Source organism: Panicum virgatum, chromosome 3K, assembly GCF_016808335.1.
Source record: "Panicum virgatum strain AP13 chromosome 3K, P.virgatum_v5, whole genome shotgun sequence".
NCBI lineage: Eukaryota > Viridiplantae > Streptophyta > Magnoliopsida > Poales > Poaceae > Panicum > Panicum virgatum.
In genome coordinates this window covers 26,395,141-26,414,750 of record NC_053138.1, presented here as the reverse complement: position 1 = coordinate 26,414,750, position 19,610 = coordinate 26,395,141, and the positions used below count along the sequence as shown (strand labels likewise).

Below are 19,610 nucleotides of genomic sequence, written 5' to 3'. Positions count from 1 at the left end.
GCTCGCAGAATACCAAAATCGTTGCAAATAGCCTTCGCAGTGAGGACGGCATCTGGTACATTGTGGCTTCTGTAAGGCAATCATCAAGTGTGGTGTCTTCTTCGATCAAACCCCTTTTTTCTGCGGCCACTCGAAATGTCGGCTGCAACACACCATCCACCATCCTCAAATGCTGATATGAGGTAGCACCGGTGACGTGGTTTAAGAGAACACGAAGATAGTAGCGTTCACCTTCAGCCGGATGAGCCGAGACAATTCTACCAACTTGGCCACGGTTTTTATATTTTCTCCACTTCCAGAATTTTCCATTAGATTGTCCAGTAAAATGCTCTGGGAACTCATGGTAGAGGATTCCACGAGGTTTCTCATGTAACCTATTAGCCTCGAAGTATGCTGTCAGCATTGACTGTTCGACCCCTAGACGGTTAACCACATCTTTGATCTTCTAGAGTTGATGGAATGAGACCATGCGCATGTCAGGAAGATGAAGCTGCAGCTGCTTCATGGGCGGATGGACCTTACTCAAGTCAAATCCATATATCCTCCACAGCGCCTCTAGAGGTGTAACCCACCTGGCGTCTCTGTATTGCTTGATCTCGTCGATGTTTCCCTTTTCGTCCTCCTTGTCAGATTCTCTCACAGCCACAGACGCTCGGTCATGCCCCTTGTATATGTATTTGAACAAATATTTCACAGACTTAATGCTCCCACATGCCTCAACATTGATGTGGCAGTTGAACAACCGCAGTAGGTAAGGGTTGTAAGGGACGACCCATTGATTGTCCAGCTCATGGCCCCGGATTTTTTCCTTACACCCGTCATCACGTCGCCTATAAACGGGATAGGAATTCTTGCCCTGCGAGGTGACCTCACAGAAAGGGCGCGGGTAGTAGATCTTGCATGAATCACGACCCTTCGTGCACGGGCAATTCATATTTAGCAAACCGCACGGCCCATGCATCATATGCTTGGTGACCATCTTGTACAGCTCCGGGTACTTCTTCTTATTCGGTAGGTCAGCTGATATAAGAAGGTCATACTGCTCGGGACACGTGAGTTTGAACTTGTTGCGCATTATAAGCAACCAATGGGCATGCGGCAGTCCCCTCTTCTGGAACTCAACGACATATACATAGGCTTGGACCTCTCCAAGGATGTGATCTTCGAGCAAACTTTTCTTCAACTCCTCAAGTTTTGCCCTGAAGACCCGGGCGACGAGATCTGGACGATCATGTGGTGTCTGGCCCGGGTAAAGTGAACTCCTGATCTCATCCCAATTAGGATTGCAGGTCATCGTGAGAAATATATTAGGTCTACCATATTTTTGCACCAATGCCATAGCATCCATATACCGCCGCCTCATATCCTGAGGCCCTTCGATGAATGACGTACCCAGCACAGTACGCTTGCCAACTGCATCTGCTCGACCCTCGCCGGCATGAAGACTGTCAACAAGACCTTGGTATAGATCAGCCCTTATCTGATCCTGGTTATTACGGATGTAATCTAAACGAGAGCTCTCGATCTTGACGTATGTGTCCACAACAAACTACTGAAAAAGACGCTTGCCATGCAATATTGGGTTAAATATTCCTGGCCGCATCTGAAACTTGTAGCAGTAGTAATCATGTACAGGCACACATAAATTTCTAGCAGAATCTGCACATACAAAAATATTATATTAGTGACCATGATTGCACGTCCTACGCGATACACTGCATGAGTTATGTCAAAATAAATTACCTAGATCATCATCACCATTACCCTGCCCACGTTGTCTGCGTATCTCACGAGCGTCATTCACTTCTTCCATAGTAACACCTGCCTTTGAAATCATGCTGTGCCACCCCAGTTCACCTCTTAAAAAAAACAGAGGATACGAGAGTGCGTCATAGCACCCATGATATGACCGGATGCCATGTATAGACCTATCCTTCCCTTGCAGGAGAACACTATGCTCGAATTGACCTCGACGCTCGCTCCCTTCTACCCATATAGCAGCCACTTCGGATGTGAGCGGTGTGTTATATGTTCTCTGGTCTAACTGCAGATCAAGGTTCAATTCCACGTGATAGTCATCAAGATTTTCATTCTGCCCGAAACTCCTGAGATGTTCAGAGTACGGATTGCCACTCATGATGTCGACCAACTTTCGAATCACCTCCTTGTCCATTTCTACGCACTTCTGCCGGCACTTCTGGAAACGATACTTAAGGCTCGGGTCGTCATCATAGAAGTAAAGTTCCAGGTGTCTAGGTTCCTTACCATCTTCTTTACCAAACGACCTAACGTTATGGTAAATTTGGCCATGCGCACAAAATGTGTATACCCCAGCAGTCCTCATATTGTTGGTGATACGATCAAGCTGACAATATAGTGAAGTGAATGAGAAACGCCCATTGAAATATCTGTTGTTCGCACGAAAGTGCCTAGCATCAGCATCTGAACTTGACCACAGCCTCATGAGCTCAGGTGGTGTATCAGGTGTGGATAGCTCAATCTTCCCGCTGCGGCAACAGAATCCGGGGGGCTCGAACTCAAACTTCTTCGCATTGCATTTCGGGCAGTTCTCAACAGGCTCCAACATATGGGTATCCTTAGGCATATTGGCATACACTGCGTCGTACGGATCTAATACATCTGGGATTGAACCAGAGTCATCATCCGCATCATTGAGTGGGACTTCCTCTTCAGTGTCGTCATCTAAAGTGGAGTATTTAAGCAGTAATGTGTTAGACATATTTAGCGATGCTATTAAAGCATCTTGGAATTTGTCTTCATACGAAAATATATGTACCTTGGCCTGCAAAGAGGTATCCTTTAAACTCCTCGTTGTCCTCCTCGAATATCACGTCCTCATCACAATCATCCTCGGCGCAATCATCCTCGGCTGTGAGTTAGGCACACAGGTTAATGAAATGGATGATGTCATGTGCGAAAGAAATAATAATATTAATCTAAGAAAATAAAGAAATTACCATCATCTATACTATTTGTACATGCTCGATCCCCCGTATATTTTGGTTTGCTTTGGTCAAGACTATCTATAAAACATGTAACACGGTTTTTTGTTAAGATAGGTTTTAAGTTATAATACATGTATCAGCATGAAAATGTAGTAATTGTAACTACCTTCCATAGTATCAGTCGATTGAGTCGGGGGTTGCAGTAAACTAACTTCTTCCTCATTATCTTCATAAATGCCTTGATCTTCATGTACTGTCCGACAAGATTTTCTTGCCATGTTTGACGCAAAATGTCGATTCCGACGTGTTAACAATGAATGTCTTTCTCCGTGTGTAACATGATGCCTATGGTTTAAGTGGTCAGCAAGCATTTCTGGGGCCTCAGGATCAGGTGACTGTTCTTCACGTGATGGTGGTATGTAGATTGGCGTCCAATCGGATGGTGTCCATTCGAACTGGGGTATAGTCACATCGGCTGCACTTACTTCAGCACCTATTTTTGCACCATCCTTAGCTGGATCCAAAATTTCAGGGATATAATGTGGATTCTCCATGGCAATGGAGTGAGGCTGCTGTCTATTCGTACTTCGTCTTCTTTTGCACGCTCTCTTCCCCTCCGACCATGCCATCTTCTCGTGCTCATTTCTGGCTTTTCTTTGCTCTGGCGTCAGTTTTTTGTACCACTCCCTTTTGTACGTGTTCCTTGACTTTTTTGTGCTAATATGTGATAGAGAATCAAGGTTGTCTACCGTCTTTTCAGAGACTTCAGGAGATAGTTCATGAGCAAGCTTGTCACCTAGCTCTGGTGATTGGAAGGATCGCTCATGATCGTCAGCATTTTCTTTGTTACGGAGGCGATCATTACTTTTACCAGTGTCCACATTTTCATTGTTCAATGCACCAGCCTCCTCTACAAATAGTTTGTACAAGAATAAGAACAAAAGTTAATAAAAGTCTAACTAAAAATTTCACTGTAATTGGCATCACATTATTTTTCTGATGTTATGCTCGTGCGTTGCTACGGGTAGCAAGAATATGTTTCATACGAATACACAACTCACATGATATTTTCTGGCTCATTGATCTTCACAAGCAACCCAAAAGTTAATCTTAGTATAACAGATTTGGTTCCAACCATCACAAAGGTACAGTACAAATGTACTGCAATTAAGCCTACCATATGGAGGACTATATACCATTTCAGAAAAAGCATCAAGATGGCCTTCACATGGTACATGTTAGGCTAGTAATACATATTCTTTCGGTGCTCAGAATCGTGGGAACCATATGCAGAAGTTCTTGATTACATATAATCCATTTGTAACACCACAAATAAAAAATATTTAGCACCTTTCTTTTTTTGTCGTGCTTCACGCTGTCTCAGATTTCTCGCATTCTTCTCTGCTCGAGACATTGCTGCATACCTTGCTCTATCCCTTTCCCGCTTTCGATGCTTATTATCATTGGTTGCTGGCTTTGGATTAGGTGCGCTCCCAGCCCCTGCAGTGTAAATAGCATAACATATATAGTCAGTGTGTCTATCTTTTTAACTCAAGTAATCTCTTCTATTAATAATTACCTCCATTACTCTGGTTTGTCAAGTTGCCAAATGGAGCACGAGAATCAACTATTTCCATGAGATTATGATGTTCTGTAAACCACGCATAATAAAAAATCAGAGTTTGCCGCATATTCAATGATCCATTGTGAGTTGTATGATGATGGAGTTTGCAGTATTAAAAGGTACAACTAATTGATCTGGAGTCTGGTCATTGGTCAAGAGCTATAAAATACCAAGATGGTCAAGCAATAAATGAAGCCGACAATGCAAGGATGTGGGAAAACAAAGATTACACTGAAATGAATGAGTAACATCGAAACTAACACAAAGGCCTATAGCCCTAAACATTCTAAAAACTCCAGTGATAACGATGCAAGGGGCTTTTGATCGGCATCCTAAGATTTCCACGATTTAGCATGCAACCAAAACTTAATACATCAGAAGCCAAAGAAGCCATTTTATTACTGAGACGACCACAACAATAGAACATCAAAGCAGTTCCATAGGATTTTGACATCCTGAAACACCCAACATCAAAATCTAAAGTTAGCCGCATTCTATAGCATATCTAGTAAACAAAAGTAGAAATACATGAGCCGTAGCACGAAGCAGATAGGAGTATTAAAAGATGCAACTAAATGATAGCAACATATGGAATGTTGATCCACCCAAGGTAGGCAACAAATATGCAGTTCACCAGCACCTTTTGTTTTTTGATGCGCTTCACGCTGCCTCAAATTTCTCGCATTTTTCTCAGAATGAGACATTGTTGCATACCTTGCTCTCTCCCTTTCCCTCTTACGTTCCTTATTGTCATTGGTTGTTGACTGTGAATTGTTCTCGCTCTCAGCCCCTGCAGGGCAGAGGCGGAGGCACCCATCACGCAGGGTGGGGAATATGCCCCAGCTAGCTGCCGGGAACTCTGACCCCCACCCCCTCCACCTCCGGTGAGTCCGTGGCCCGGCCCCCAATCCCCGGCGGCGGACCGGCAGTGCTGCTGCTCTGTTTTTGCGGCGAGGCGTCGAGACGGGAGGAAGAAGAACACGAACCGTTATTGGGCTTGCTTGGGCTTGTATTGTACCGATCAGCCCATTCACGGCTGTGCTAGGTCACAGGGCAGAGGCCTGGGCGCCGCTCGCTCGCCCAGCCGCCAGGCCAGAGCAGACCCCGCCCGGCGCCCAGGCGCCATCGCCGCTTGCCGCCGCCCCCTGCCGGCACCCGCCCGCCGGCACCCACCACCGCGCACCGCAGCTCCCTGCCGGACTCCGCCGGCCGGCCTCCGCCCGCCGGCACAGACCGCCGCGCCGCCGCAGTGCCTCACCCTGCCTGCCCCCGCCCACCGGCACCCCGTAGGTGGCAAGGCCGCACCGCACCCGCCTGCCGCGCCCCGCCGGCGGCCCTCTGCCGACCTGCCCCAACCGGCCAGGCGCCAGGCACCAGCCTGCGGGCGCACCTCATAGTCGATCCAATTGAGAATTTCAGATGGAGGGAGAGGACCAAGCCCAGGAGGGGAATGGAGAGCAGGAGCAGGGATGCACCGGTACTGGGCGCGGCCGTGGATGGGGACGCGGATGGGGACAGGGTTCAGTAGCTGAGGTTGAGCAGCAACCGGTTGGGATCGGGCGAGGGCGAGGTGGAGGTGCTGGTTATCCCCCAAATTCTACTGAAACACTTATAGTTGGCAAGAAGAAAATGGTAACAAGAGGTAAAAACAAGAAACTACCTGCAGATATGCAATGATTCTACTACATTTGTTCAATTGACATTAAGATTTTGCTTGTATCGTGGATTATGTAGATTTGAAGACCTTTTTTTTCAAGTATGAGTGTCGGCTCGAGCTCCACCTCCCGCCCTAGTACCCGCGAAAGTCAAAATGCAGCTGTTGTGGAATCTCAAGAAGTGGTTCAAGATGAAGAATCACCTCAAATACAGTCTGTGGTTGCTGAAATTGATGGTGGGGCAGCGGTAGAACAACAACCTGAAGTTGAGCAGCAGCCGGTTGGTAAAGGGCATACGTGAATTTGACCCAAATGTTCATGTTATTAGTGATCTGGCACTTCGAATACCATTTGAGCAATTTCATCCAAATATTATTGATGAAGTCAAGAGGGCTTATTTGTTGAAGGGTCCGACCCATCCCAAAGATCATACATTTGTTCGTGAAAAATATAGGGCCTTTCGAGCAGCATGGTTTGCTGATTATGATTGGTTAGAATATAGTGTGACAAAAAAAGCAGCCTATTGCTTTTATTGCTTTCTTTTTAGGAAAGAGGCTGATCATGGAAATTTTGGTCATGATGTTTTTACTAAGATAGGGTATACAAATTGGAAGCAAGCAGCAAGTAGAGGATTCCCAGATCATTGCCGTGCTGTTAATGGTTGCCACAATAAAGCAAGGCAATGTGCTGTTGACTTCAGTAATCAAAGGAAAAGTAACTCACGGAAGTTTGAGGTTAATTCTATAACTTCTGAGCAGCGATATGAGATTCGTGTGAACGCTGCATTAGATATTGCTAGATTTCTCATTGCCCAAGGTCATGCCTTCTGTGGACACGATGAATATTCTTCTTCCTTAAACAAAGGAAATTTCTTAGAGATGCTTGATTGGTACAAGAAAAAGAATAATGAGGTGAGGGTTGCATTTGATGAATTGTGTCCAAAAAATGCCCGCATGACTTCTCCCGAAATTCAAAAGGACCTTAAACAAAGTTGTGCACTAGAGATCAGCAAAGTGATAAAGGAGGAGATTGGGGGTAATCTGTTCTCTATTCTTATTGATGAATCTCGAGATATATCAATTGTAGAACAAATGGCTGTCATTGTGAGGTTAGTTCTCATATCTCGATTCTTTCATGTGCCGTTATTTCTCATTTATTGTATTCCTCATTTAATTGTATCATGTCTTATGTAGGTTTGTAAATAAAAAAAGAATGGTTGTGGAAAGGTTTTTGGGTCTCAAGCTTGTGGAGGACACAACATCAAATTCTCTAAAGAAATCTTTGCTACAAATGCTTGCAAAGTATGGGTTATTTGTTGGTAAATTACGAGGACAAGGATATGATGGAGCCTCAAATCTGAGAGGTGAATTTAATGGGCTGCAAAAACAGATTCGTGATGAGAACCCTCATGCTTTTTATGTTCACTGTTTTGCACATCAATTGCAATTAGTCATCGTTTATGTGACATCTAGCTGTTCGTCCTTTGATGATTTCTTCAACTATGTCAGTTTGATTGTGACTAGTGCTAGTTCATCCTGTAAAAGGAAGGATAAGCTACTTGCAAAGTATCGTGAAGATATTTTAGAAAGGTTAGATAGTGGTGAGATTTTTTCTGGCAAGGGAAAGCATCAAAGTACAAATTTAGTTAGAGCTGGAGAAACAAGATGGGGTTCTCATTTAACCACATTAGCTCGTATCGAGTCAATGTGGAATTCTGTGGTCAAGGTATTGTCCATGATTCATGAGGATGAACATAACACTAGTCGAGCTGGTGGTTTGGTCCGCAAGATGGAGAGCTTCTCCTTCGTTTTGAATATGAAGTTGATGTTGAAAGTGCTTCGCATTACTAATGAGTTATCCCAGCTATTGCAAAAAAAGATCAAAATATTGTGCAGGCCATGTCATTACTTGTTGATGTGAAGACCCGTTTGATCACTTTGAGAAATGAAGGTTGGCAACCATTACTTGATGAAGTCAAATCATTTTGCATTGCAAAGAAGATTCATGTGCCAAATATGGATGAGTCAATACCTAGATGGGGTCGATCAAGGCTAGATGGAAACTTAATCACTCAAGAGCATCATTACGGTGTTGATACTTTTTTGGCTACTCTAGATGCTATTATTACAGAGATGGATCATCGCTTCAATGAGGTATCATCGGAGATACTTGTTTGCTTCTCTTGTCTTGATCCAAAAGACTCTTTTTCTAAGTTCGATGTTGAGAAGATTGCTAGATTAATAGAAATATATGATCAAGATTTTTCTACTATTGACCGTTCTAATATAAGGGATCAACTTGAGACATTCATATTGCATATGCGAAGAGTAGACCTTTTCAAGGACTGTCAAGATTTTTCAAGTTTGGCTATGAAGATGGTTGAACATGAAAGACATATTGCTTTTCCATTGGTCTATCGGCTTATTGAGCTAGCATTGCTTCTACCAGTGGCAACAGCATCTGTTGAAAGAGCCATCTACGCAATAGGATGGCTGATGAATGGCTTAATGATTTGTTATTGTGCTACATTGAGAAGGAAATCTTTAGAAGCATTGATGCAAAAGAAATCAAGAATACATTTCAAGCCACAAAAAATCGGAGAATTGACTTGCCTAGACCACCGAGAAGACCTAGACATGATTAGTGGTTTCTTAAGATGCTAGACTGCTAGTGGTATGTGTTCTCACTACTTTTTACATATATTATTGCTTATATGTCATATCACATACTTGCTCTTTTTCAAATTGGCAGGTTGGTTATCTTAGTTCCTAGATCTTGCCATGTTGGTGTATATTGAATTAAGGAATTATATTGTGGTGTTCAATATTCTACGACATTTTATTTGGAAGGTACCATCTTTGATCTTAAAATGTACCATTTATTAACCTTTCGTAACGTATACGTGTGATTTTCCTATGAAAGTGTGAGATAAAGTGCGATCTTGGATAGTATGAGTCATGTTTCTCGTGCTAGTCCGCCCCACCTAAAATTTTTGGCTAGCTCCGCCACTGCTGCAGGGTAATAGCAACATATATAGTCAGTCCCTCTATTAGAGGCAAGTAATCCCTCATATTATCGTGTTGTATGTTTATTCATTAGTTACCTCCATCATTGTGGTTCGTCAAATCGCCCAATGGAGTACGAGAACAGTTTGTTTCCATGGAATCCTTTTATCAGACTTTGGTGGAAACACAAGGTTCTTAGTATAACTTCGTCTGAGTAGAAGAAGAGCATATCTGATTCAGAAACAGAATTTTTTTGGGCAGAAATTACAAGATATTTAATGTTTATTTGTACTCCTAGCAAACCATCATACTACTTGATGTACCCGACTACCGCTGCCTAGCCTCAGCCACTGCATTACCCTCAATAATGGTGATCACCCAACACCAAAGGTTTGCAAACGCCATGTGCTTTGTAGCATGACAGGAAGGAATCGGCGCAGATGAGACAGGATTAGAAACTGAAGAAGGGGGTGGAGTGAGCTCGATTTCACCGCATGAAAAAAAACATTCAAAATGTCAATCGATCGATCGAACTCTCCAACACGGACTGCAACATAATGACCTGAGCGGCAAGCCATGCAGCAACATCTTGGAAACAAACGCCGGAAACATTTAACGCTATCCATCATAATTACACCTATTCAACTATGCAAGAAAAGGCTGTAAATGATCAAAGTGCAACAGAAGGGAAATACCTAGTATTGAATGATCCTATTAACATCTTACCACACAAATGAATCGGACATTATCACCAATAAGTTATTGTTCCTTAATTGCAAGTCTGTTATTAGCCAACTGATAACTGTAGTTAATGCAATACAAAGTATGCATTACAGTCCCTCAAAAGAAAATTCAATAAGACTTCAAATCTGTTTACCACATATGGTTCCTGAATTCAATGCCAATATTCTTCAATTGTAAAGCTGTCAAAGACACCACACCATAACAGGAAAATCCCCCCACCAAAGTTTATTACTTGTTTTTACAACATCAAAACAGGAAAAAATTCCCCCGCAAAAATTTATAACTTATAGTATCATCTTTTCCAAGTAATCAAGATCCAGAATTTTTTTAAAAAAACATAGTGTTGGTGCTCAAAGCTTTCTGGGCTCAGTTTACATTGCTTCGATCAAACCACCATGACAAATGCAACCACAAAAGCTAAATTCAGGCCATAAAGCAATCATATCATACTGTTTTGGTAATACACACGGTGCGGAAGTGGTTTGGTCCTACACCTGTTTATCCATACAAACAATGCCATCGATGATTCATGTGTTCAGAGCTAACTGACAAAGGTAACAGTGCAATCACGGGCACCATTTCCTCTATCTTCCCTTTCCTCTAGTCAAGAAAGGAAGAACCCAGGCATCGACCTAGTCCATCATGGCAACACTCCAGCAACAAAATTCAGAGGCTAGAAAGGGAGTCCAGCCCTTGCCTATGTGCAGGCATAGTATCACTTGCTTATGCCCAGGGCATAGCGTTCCCTTGGATGCCTAAATTAAGTTATCATGAATAAATGGTAATTCTAATGAACAAGAAGGGGATTAGACAGTTTTCTCCAGAAATGAGACTAAGATCTAGAGATAGATGGAGGATTAAAGGGGCTAGTCCGTCTGGAACTTCCAGAGGGCCGACGTTCTCCCCCAAATTTCATCTCAATGTATTAAATCTAGGTAGAAATGATATGAAACAAGCAATAGTTCGAAACCACGAAGCAGTGCAGCATCCAAACCCTCGATTCTGTACCCCGGAAGTCGAGCCCATATCCCACTCGAACTCGAGAGCGACGAGTGGGGGCACTCACCGATCGGGCAGCGGTGTGACAATCCAGGTTTTAGGGATTAAAAATAAAATTTTTGTGTTGTTTTAAATTTTAAACCATGATTTCCAGAGCAATGGTATTTTTGTTATTTTGGAAAAATGGAAAGTCTTTTTTACAAAATAGTTTTGCAAAAGGCAAAATTTCAAAATTTATGAGGGGTTAAAACGCACATTTTATTTTTCACTTTCACCCTCATAAAAAGATGTATTTATGCTTAGGGCTACCCTTGCAATTTCAAAACTTAAGTGTGTTCTTTTGTATTTTAAAAGATTTGGCGGATTTCAAAATAATTTCAAATCCTTTGATCTAGTGAAATTTTGCACAACATGAAAGTTGTAGATCTTGAAAAACTATACAACTTTCATGTTGAACATTTTTTCATTTGAGCCCTAGATCAACGGGAAATTTTACTTTTCAGTTAAGCCTCCGAAATTTTGGAAAATTACCAAACCACCCCCTGCCTCACCCTTCCTTCTTCCTCCCCTGCTGAAACAGATGCGCCGCTGTCGCCGCCGTGGGTTCCCGCCCACTGGTCACTGCGCCGCCTCGGGGCATCGTCTTGGCCGCCTCCACGCGTCGAGCTCAAGTCCCCGCCGCCACCGAACCGCCTTTGCTGGCTCCCGCGCGCGCCACGCCGTCCCGAAGCTCTTCTGCACGCCATAACCGCCGGTCCGCCGCTGGACAACACTTCCATCGCCGGATCCTACCCACAGTCTCCGGCGAGCTCATCCCCTCCCTCTCTTGCTTATCTTCCCTCTCCTTGTGCCTATAAATAGCCGAGCTCGAGCTCACTGCATGCACACCGAGCGGTCACGGCGAGCTCCATTACCGCCGCCCCTGCCCGCACGTGGAGCCGCCCCTCCGCCACACCTCAACCCAAACCAACCCGACCAGCAACTTCCCCTTGCTGCCCTGATTCTCCTCGGCCCGACCCCCTCCGCCGTACCTCGCCGGAGTTCGTTGGAACACGAGCAGTACCGCCGATGTCTGCACCTCCTCGCCGACAACCCACCTCCCGGCTGCCCCGATCCCAATCCCGGGCACCCACAGGTGCGCCTCGAGCTTCTCAAGCTCCCTGGCCCCTTGGCATTCGCCGTCGGTGATCCCCCTCGCCGGAAATCGGCCGCCCCTTCCTCCCTGTCTTCTTCCTTGGGCTGAGGAACCAATTGCAGTGTTTAATTTCTTTCTAAGGTCCTTTTTGCAAAAAGTCCAGAGCCTTTTTCTTTTAAACTTGCGAACTTTAAAAATTCCTAAAAAAATGTAGAAAAATCAGAAAAATGCCAAATTAATTTTGTTGGGTTCCTTTATATTAGATCTATAACTTTGGTTCCTAAAGTTTGCATGAAACTTTATATTGTGTGCTCTAGTTTAATTATTTGCAAATGAGTAATTTATTTATACCTTTTTAACCATAGCTTTGTTAAACTTGATTTTTGGAACCTAGCATCCTTTTGCCATGTATAGTATTGTGTGAAATTTGTAGCCCAAATGTTTGACTTTTGCTTATTATTTCATGTGTTTATTTATTGTAGCTAATGCACTTGTTTATTTTGTTAAAGCATGTTTTTATTAATTTATTAGGATCATATTTTTACCATGAGTTCTACTAATTATAAGTAGCTTATGATAATTTTTGGAATAATTTTTACACTGTCTAGCTTGAGTTTTTAATTTATTCTTGAGTTCTAGGGTTAATGCATAAATGCTAGTTCCTATTCATGCCTTATTTGTTTTAGAGCTCTAGTTGTTGAATTCTTTTGAATTCAAATTTTAAATTTGAATTCAACCCACCCCATGTTCCTAATTTAGGTTTGTTAATTGTTCTTAAACCATGTTTTAGATAAACATAAACCCTATCTTGGTTACCATGTGGCTATAATCATGTTGCTTTAGTTGATTAATTTTTGTGAAATATTACTCTACCAATGTTTGCCAAGTTTAAGTTAAAATGATTGAATGCAGGATCATGCCATGTTTGCATTAAGATCTACGTTGTTTGTTTGACTTCTTTTGAATTCAAACTCTCGTTTTGAATGAAACCTTTCTATGTTGCTTGAAGTAGCCAACCATGTTATTTTATGAAGTTCCTTGTGTTTACTTTTACTCTATAAATAATTGCCCAGTAAAGTAACACTTTTAAACTTGGCCTTAAATGTTTACTTTATTGGATTACAACTTTTAGTGAAGGAAAGCTATACTCAAACACTTCACTAATTTCGACTACTGCATTGCATATAGAAATAATATGGTTAGTCGACGAAACGTACAAATTCATCCAAGAACTAGACGGGAATTTTTCCGAAGCCCAAGTCAACATTACGAAAGATAACGAAGACCTCAACGTGAACCCGGAGTTCAAGAGTGAACTGTATGAAGTCCAACAAACATCGTGGAATTAACTGAAGTTTCGAACTTCGATTCGGAAGAGCTGAAGCTTACTAACTTTATAGACTCTACTAAAGGCAAGCCCCGGTACATAATCCCATTATTTTAAATTATGCAATCTATTTACTTGCGCATTTAAGTTATTAGAGTTGATTGCAAACCTTAGATGCATAATCTTAGGTACCTATTGATTGAACACTAAATTTGAGTCCGAAATAGCTGCTATGCTAATAGGACCGGTAAAAGTCAAGTGATTGCCTATCACTCGCGAGCTTCATAGGAGTTGATTGTTTACTTTCTGCAATCACTATAAGGACCATGGGCGGATCGGGTTACAAGTTTCATGGTGGTAATCCGTCTGTGTTGATAAAATTTGATAAGGCCGCAGTGTGTTAGTGTTGATTAAGCGTTTGAAAGTACTAACCACATGCCGTGAGTTATGGGTAAGCGGCAAGCCTAGTAACTGATCCGTCCGGCATATGCACATACACCCCCACTCTCTTGTAGAGATAGGAAGTTATATTTTATATGTTGCAACAACCACGGCTACAGAGAGGGTCGGGCTCGCTGTAGTCGGGGAGAGTGGCCCTGTCCATGAACCGGAATGAGAAGCAAACGGTTGTTTAGGAGTGACTCAGCAGTGCTCCAAGCGTGTGTGTTAGGTTTTACCTTGCAAGAATTGAAATTCGGTTCGAACTGTTCCGCCTCTCACGAATATTGAGACTGCTTAATCTCTTTGCCACATAGAGTAAGAAGTGAAACAAGATGATACTCAACATGGTTGAATGCAATTAATTCTCTACATGTTTGTTTAGATAAGTGCAAACCTAGAATGGTCAATGAAACTAGAACCTGAAAGCTAAAAACTTGAAATTAAGGACCTACTCTTTGTTGCTTTTCAGCAAAATAAACTCCAGAGCCTTCATAAGCCTTCCATGTCTAGTTAAAAGGATGTTATATACCCTTAGTCGGGTCAGCCTTGCTGAATATTAGTATACTCAGTCTTGCTTTTGACTTTGTTTTCAAATAATTCTTGGAATGCTTTGTGAGATTGATGTCATGTATGGGCTTCATCATGATGTCATATATCGACGCTAGTTATCGCTTTCTTTTTCTGTTGTTTATAAACTCTGAAGAACTTATCTACTTTCAAATTCTGATGTACCCTATTTAAATTCTCAAACTTTGTGTGAGGTATAAAATTTATGGTTATTGTAATCTCTGGGCTCACCTTTGTGTGAGGTATGTTTCGATCCGAAATACAGTGGTGTTATCGGGATTTTACCTGACAGACTGTCAGATTATTCCGTTTGAAGTGCGTATGAGCTGTTTCTTATATTATCGGTAGGTTTAACACACTTTACTCGGATTAATTTTGGCAGTTCTGCCACAAGCGGGTCCTTCGCCCACGAGACTGCGCAGGACCCCAGGGATGGCGACAACTCCGCAAGGAGGAGGGCGACGCGGGGCAGCGTCGGAGAGCGAATTGGGAACGGCGAGGTGCTCCCCCCTGGTTGGAGAAGGATGTTGTCCGGGACGTTGAGGCGGGGGACTTCCGGCTCGAGGATGTCGGCGGTGCGACGACGAGCGCGAGGAAGAGCAGGACGATGGAAGCAGGACGGCGTCGGGAGTCGCAGGGTGTCTCGGGGAGGGCGACGCGGGACGCCGCGAGGAGGAGTGCGAGTCGGCAGGGATGGCGATGACGCCGCGCGAGTCGGCATCCGAGGAGGGGGGCCACGCGATCTGGGGGGCGAAGGGCGTCGCGGCAGCTAGCGGCTTGGCCCCGTCGATCTGGGAGGCGGAGGGCGATGCGGGAGCGGCGGCGGAGGTGGATGCACGCGAAGGGCGGCGCGAGGCAAAGGGCGACGGGGAGGAGGATCGCGAGACGGGGAACCTGCCGATGCGCCTCGCCCTTTTTTGCCCGAGCTGGGAACTGCCGTGCGCGACGGTTTTTTCGCGTGAGCGGCGGGCAGGCTCGCGGAGGAGCGGACGCACGCGAGAGTCGACAGAACTTCGTGCTTTTTAGGTAGTAGGAGATTATACAGTACTACTACGCCACTACTACGGCAGTTTGGATCAAAGGGTTTATTCTGGAAATTTTAGGATCTAATTCAATCTTGTACTTAGAAATTTGGGTCCCAAAACACTCTTCGCAAACCGGCCCATCCTGGGAGATTTTCCCCCCTTTTTAGTTTCAGGTTATTTGAGGTTAATGTAGGTTTTTCCAGCATTTTAGGTCAATTTAACCTTGATTGGAACGCGATCTTGTTATATATCCTTTGTGTTCCAAACGAATCCGGCCATGTGTTTACAAACAAACTTGTTTGGAGATATATCCATAGTCCTCACAAGTAGCACAGCTAGACTTGTCATCCACCATGGTAGGCTACACGGGTGCTCATAATTACTTAGAAATAAACTGAAAAACTTAACTGAGCTAGCCGAGACCGAATCTTAGCTAATTAAACCAAACTAGTCTATCAACCCGTGCGGGAGCACGGGCTAGTTAGAAATATATAATAATTATCTATCTCACGGTCTCTTTAACTAATTAAATATTCTAATTCAGAACTGTAAAAAATATATTTATCATTATGTAATTGTAATAAATGTGATAGATTTAGTTACTAACAATTTTTGCTCACTTTGCATCACACACCCATATATGTTTGATATGTATTTAATTAAATACTTTGTTTGAGCTATTTGATCAAATAAAAATTGGTATTCTTATCTCTTCACTTATACATGAATATACAGTGACACACACATTATGATTAATATTTTTATATAAATAATAACATAAATAATATATTAGTAATGATAGAAATAGTAATTTTGAATTTTATTTTGATGTGCATTAAGATTTTATTATAATAATATAATTTTGATTCAGATTTTCGGTTTATTTTAACTTTTTATTATGTTATCATTGGATAATATAATAAAAATTTAGGGGGTTATTTGATATTATTTTATAATGGCATAAGTGGGTAATTTACATGTAGATTAGGGGGTTACTTTAGATTATTTTTTATAATGGCAGTGATGGGTTATTTATATACATGTTTAGGGGGTTATTTTAGTCTGTTTTCATAATGGCAAAGGTGGGTAATTTATTAGAAAAAAATAACAGATCCAATGGTTATTATGATTAGAGTTGTCGAATTGATGGCAGGATGTTTCTGTTTTTGTGAGAATTTGTAGAATTTCTCTATTTTTTAGACTGTCCACTTAGGATTCTATGTGACTTCATCTGGAAGCTTCAAAAAGAGCCTCCAATTAGTAATATTAAGATATTTCGGTCTCCAATTGTAAATAAGTGAATTTATTAGTCCGGTTACTTTGGTCATAGGTCTCAGTTAAATGAGTGGAGTGAAGTATTTTAAAGAAGCCCAAATGCCCAATAACATACTAAGTTATCTTCCTCTAAAAAAAGGTTACTAACCCTACCTCTTTCTTAAAAAAAAACTACTTCAATAGAGCAAAACCCTTGCCTACCAAATATATAATCATACTCATGACATCAGAAGTACAGGGGAAAAAAAAGGGAGAAAAGTACAAGATGGGTTGGGGAAGAAAGGGGATCACGATGTGGAAAATATCTAGCCACTGAGATAGGACGAGGAGTGGTACAAATATAACGGCAATGATATGGACGCATGGTTGTGACCCTGTCTGAGATATAAGAGCAAGGGCAATAATCCTTGGCTATAGGCCAAGCCAACTCACCTCGAGACCAGCTTATAGCCCGATGTGTACAATAACTAATCTCTGCCCATATTTCAACAAGTATTTTTTAATGTATTCAAGTGAAGAGAGAGAACGCTCAAATAAGAGAGAGATAGAGGGGGGCAAGGTTCAGCGCATGCAAAAATATCTTGGGTTCCGTGATCAGCTCGGCGACGGCAGGAGCGCCAAGCACATGGTTCTCTCTCTTCCACCTCAGACGTGCAGCTGATGTGGCGGGCGTTTCGCCCGTTGCTGTACCTGCTCTAACATGCACTGATTGCGGAACCGTTGACCCAAAGGTGGTCAGGAGTCGCCCTGGGCATTCGGTTAGAACCGAACCCTCGGTTCGGTTCTTCAGTTCTCGGAGAAGTCCAGTTCCTGAAAAATAGGAACTGTTCGGTTCTCATTAGGACTAAGAACCGAGAAACTTCGGGTTCGAACTCCCTACGTGCACCAGGAGCGGCAGCTTGAGCTCGCGCCCCGCGCAGCGCGTGAATCGGGCGCACCGCTGCCGGCAGTGCTGCCTGGATCTCCTCGAGACGGGGACTGGGGGAGCCGACTTCACCCCTGCTCGCAGCGTGCTCCAGCGCGTGCCCCAGCGTCGGTGACTCCACCACCGCCCGCAGCGCGCGCCGCGTCGCCGCCCCTGGGTCCTCCCTCCCCCAGACCCATCACCGCCGGTCCGCCGCCGCCGCTCGAATCGGCAGGACCCAGCGCTGGCGGGCGACCGAGCACTCCGCTGGTGGCTGCCGAAGAGGGTGGGGTGGCGGCCGGGGACGCGCCGCGGCGGCGTCCGAGGAGGGCAAGGGGGCAGCCGGGAGGGGCCGCGGCGGCGGCCAGGAAGAGTGGGGTGGCGGCCGGGGAAGAGCCGCGGCGGCGGCCCGGGGAGGGCAGGGTGGCGGCGGCCCGGGGAGGGCAGGGGCGCAGGGCGGCGGCCGTCGGGACCTGGGGAGTGGCCGGCTCCCTGCGCCCTACGCGTGCAGCCGTGGGGGCTCGCGGGGGAAGGGGTTGCGGTGGTGGGCTGGTGGGTGGGAGTGGGGAAATAGTGCTAGGGTTTTGATTGGGCCTTAGGCCACTAATATGTTAATGGGCTGAATGGGCTGAATGTAGGATAAGGCCGGTTCCTCAGTTAACCGGCGTAGGAACCGAAACCGAACCGATTATTTCGGTTCCTAACAACCAGGAACCGAAATTCTCGGTTTCGGTTCGGTTCGGCTCCGGTTCTCGATTTTTTCGGTTCGGTCTTCGGTTCTCAGTTATTTTTGCCCAGCGCTGGTCAGGAGCAGCAGCTAGCCACGAACTAGTAGGCTAGTAGCTACTCCCTCCCATCTCCAATAGCTCTGCCTTCAGGTCGTGCCATGAGCAGTGAGGATCAGGCGCACCCAGCCAAGATGCCCATGCACATAGATCATTGCCTCCCACAGTCCCACTGTACCTACCGAGGGGAAATTGGCACCTTGCCAGAAAAGTTGGAAAAATCTTGGGATGCCAATTTTATAGAAGAAAACACTGCGGATGAGTCAGAGTACTAGCGCTTTAAGGACGATAACTATGCTATTTTACACAAAAGAAGCTACTGCCATACCAGCTCAAGTTGCAAGTAGGGTTTGGTTTCTGAAATGAAGGTTAGAACACACCGGGATGGGCATGTCCAACTCCAGCCTCGACTAGCTAGTCAGTCGACTTGTTTGCGCCACGGATGAGCCATGGACGCAAACTGGACAATGTGCGCGTCCAACTAGACGAACGAGCCACGTACGCATAAAGACGCTTCAGGTCGTGTCAAGAGCAGTGAGAATCGCAGACCGAGCGTAGCTCGGTTGGTGCGGCCTCCCGGTGGGGAGCGCACCTGCCCGGGCTCGATCCCGTGGCGCTGCACCTGCCTGGTTTTTCCAGGATTTCTTCGGGGGAAGGAGCCTCAAGCGCCTATAGACCACAATGGGATGACGTGTCCGTCACTTGTATTCTCAGTAGGCGTGTGTGTATGGGTTGTAGTTTCTGGTTAGTTAGGGAGTGCGTGGGTGTTTAGGTAGGGAGTGAGTACAGATACTACAGTTTGTACCTAGTTTGAGGCACTCAAAAAAAAGAGCAGTGAGAATCCGGCGCGTGCGCATCCGTGGTGGTTGGCCACTGTACCTGCCCGGAGGGAAACAGACACCTTGTTATCGTCATAAATTAACAGGATTAATTAATGGGCCGCAAGTGAGTTTGGCTTAATGCAGAAGTTAAAGGAGGCTTACGAATCGGCTCCTCCATGGGCGTTCGGGCCACCTGGGCCATGTACCTTTAGGTTTAAGTTCAGTTTGAGTTAGAGATAGAGTCCAATATGGACATGTTAGTTTAGATTGTTTTCCAAATCTCCGGACTATAAATATGTACCCTATGACATTTGTAAAAGAGGAACGTCATCACGTT

At 44.3% G+C, this 19,610-nt stretch overlaps 1 protein-coding gene and 2 long non-coding RNA genes across 4 annotated transcripts; 1 reads left to right on the top strand and 2 right to left on the bottom strand.

The window, feature by feature from the left end:
* Positions 1–445: 445 nt before the first annotated feature.
* On the bottom strand, positions 446–1,294 carry LOC120700770. Its single transcript, XM_039984999.1, has one exon. The coding sequence runs from the start codon at positions 1,292–1,294 to the stop codon at positions 446–448; it is 849 nt and encodes a 282-aa protein (XP_039840933.1).
* Positions 1,295–4,028: 2,734 nt separating this feature from the next.
* LOC120698696 lies at positions 4,029–11,074 on the bottom strand. Of its 2 annotated transcripts, none has more exons than XR_005684989.1 (4): positions 11,061–11,074; positions 9,349–9,460; positions 5,231–5,380; positions 4,029–4,617 (listed from the first exon to the last, which is right to left on the bottom strand). It is a non-coding gene; the product is annotated as an uncharacterized LOC120698696 (long non-coding RNA). The 2 variants fall into 2 exon arrangements; XR_005684988.1 differs by lacking the exon at positions 11,061–11,074 and adding an exon at positions 9,574–10,524.
* On the top strand, positions 8,728–9,130 carry LOC120698697. The gene is made up of 2 exons (XR_005684990.1): positions 8,728–8,918; positions 8,997–9,130. It is a non-coding gene; the product is annotated as an uncharacterized LOC120698697 (long non-coding RNA).
* Positions 11,075–19,610: the final 8,536 nt, after the last annotated feature.

Excerpts from the sequence above, each read along its gene's own strand:
- LOC120700770 (XM_039984999.1), bottom strand. The coding sequence starts at position 1,294 with ATGACCTGCAATCCTAATTGGGATGAGATCAGGAGTTCACTTTACCCG.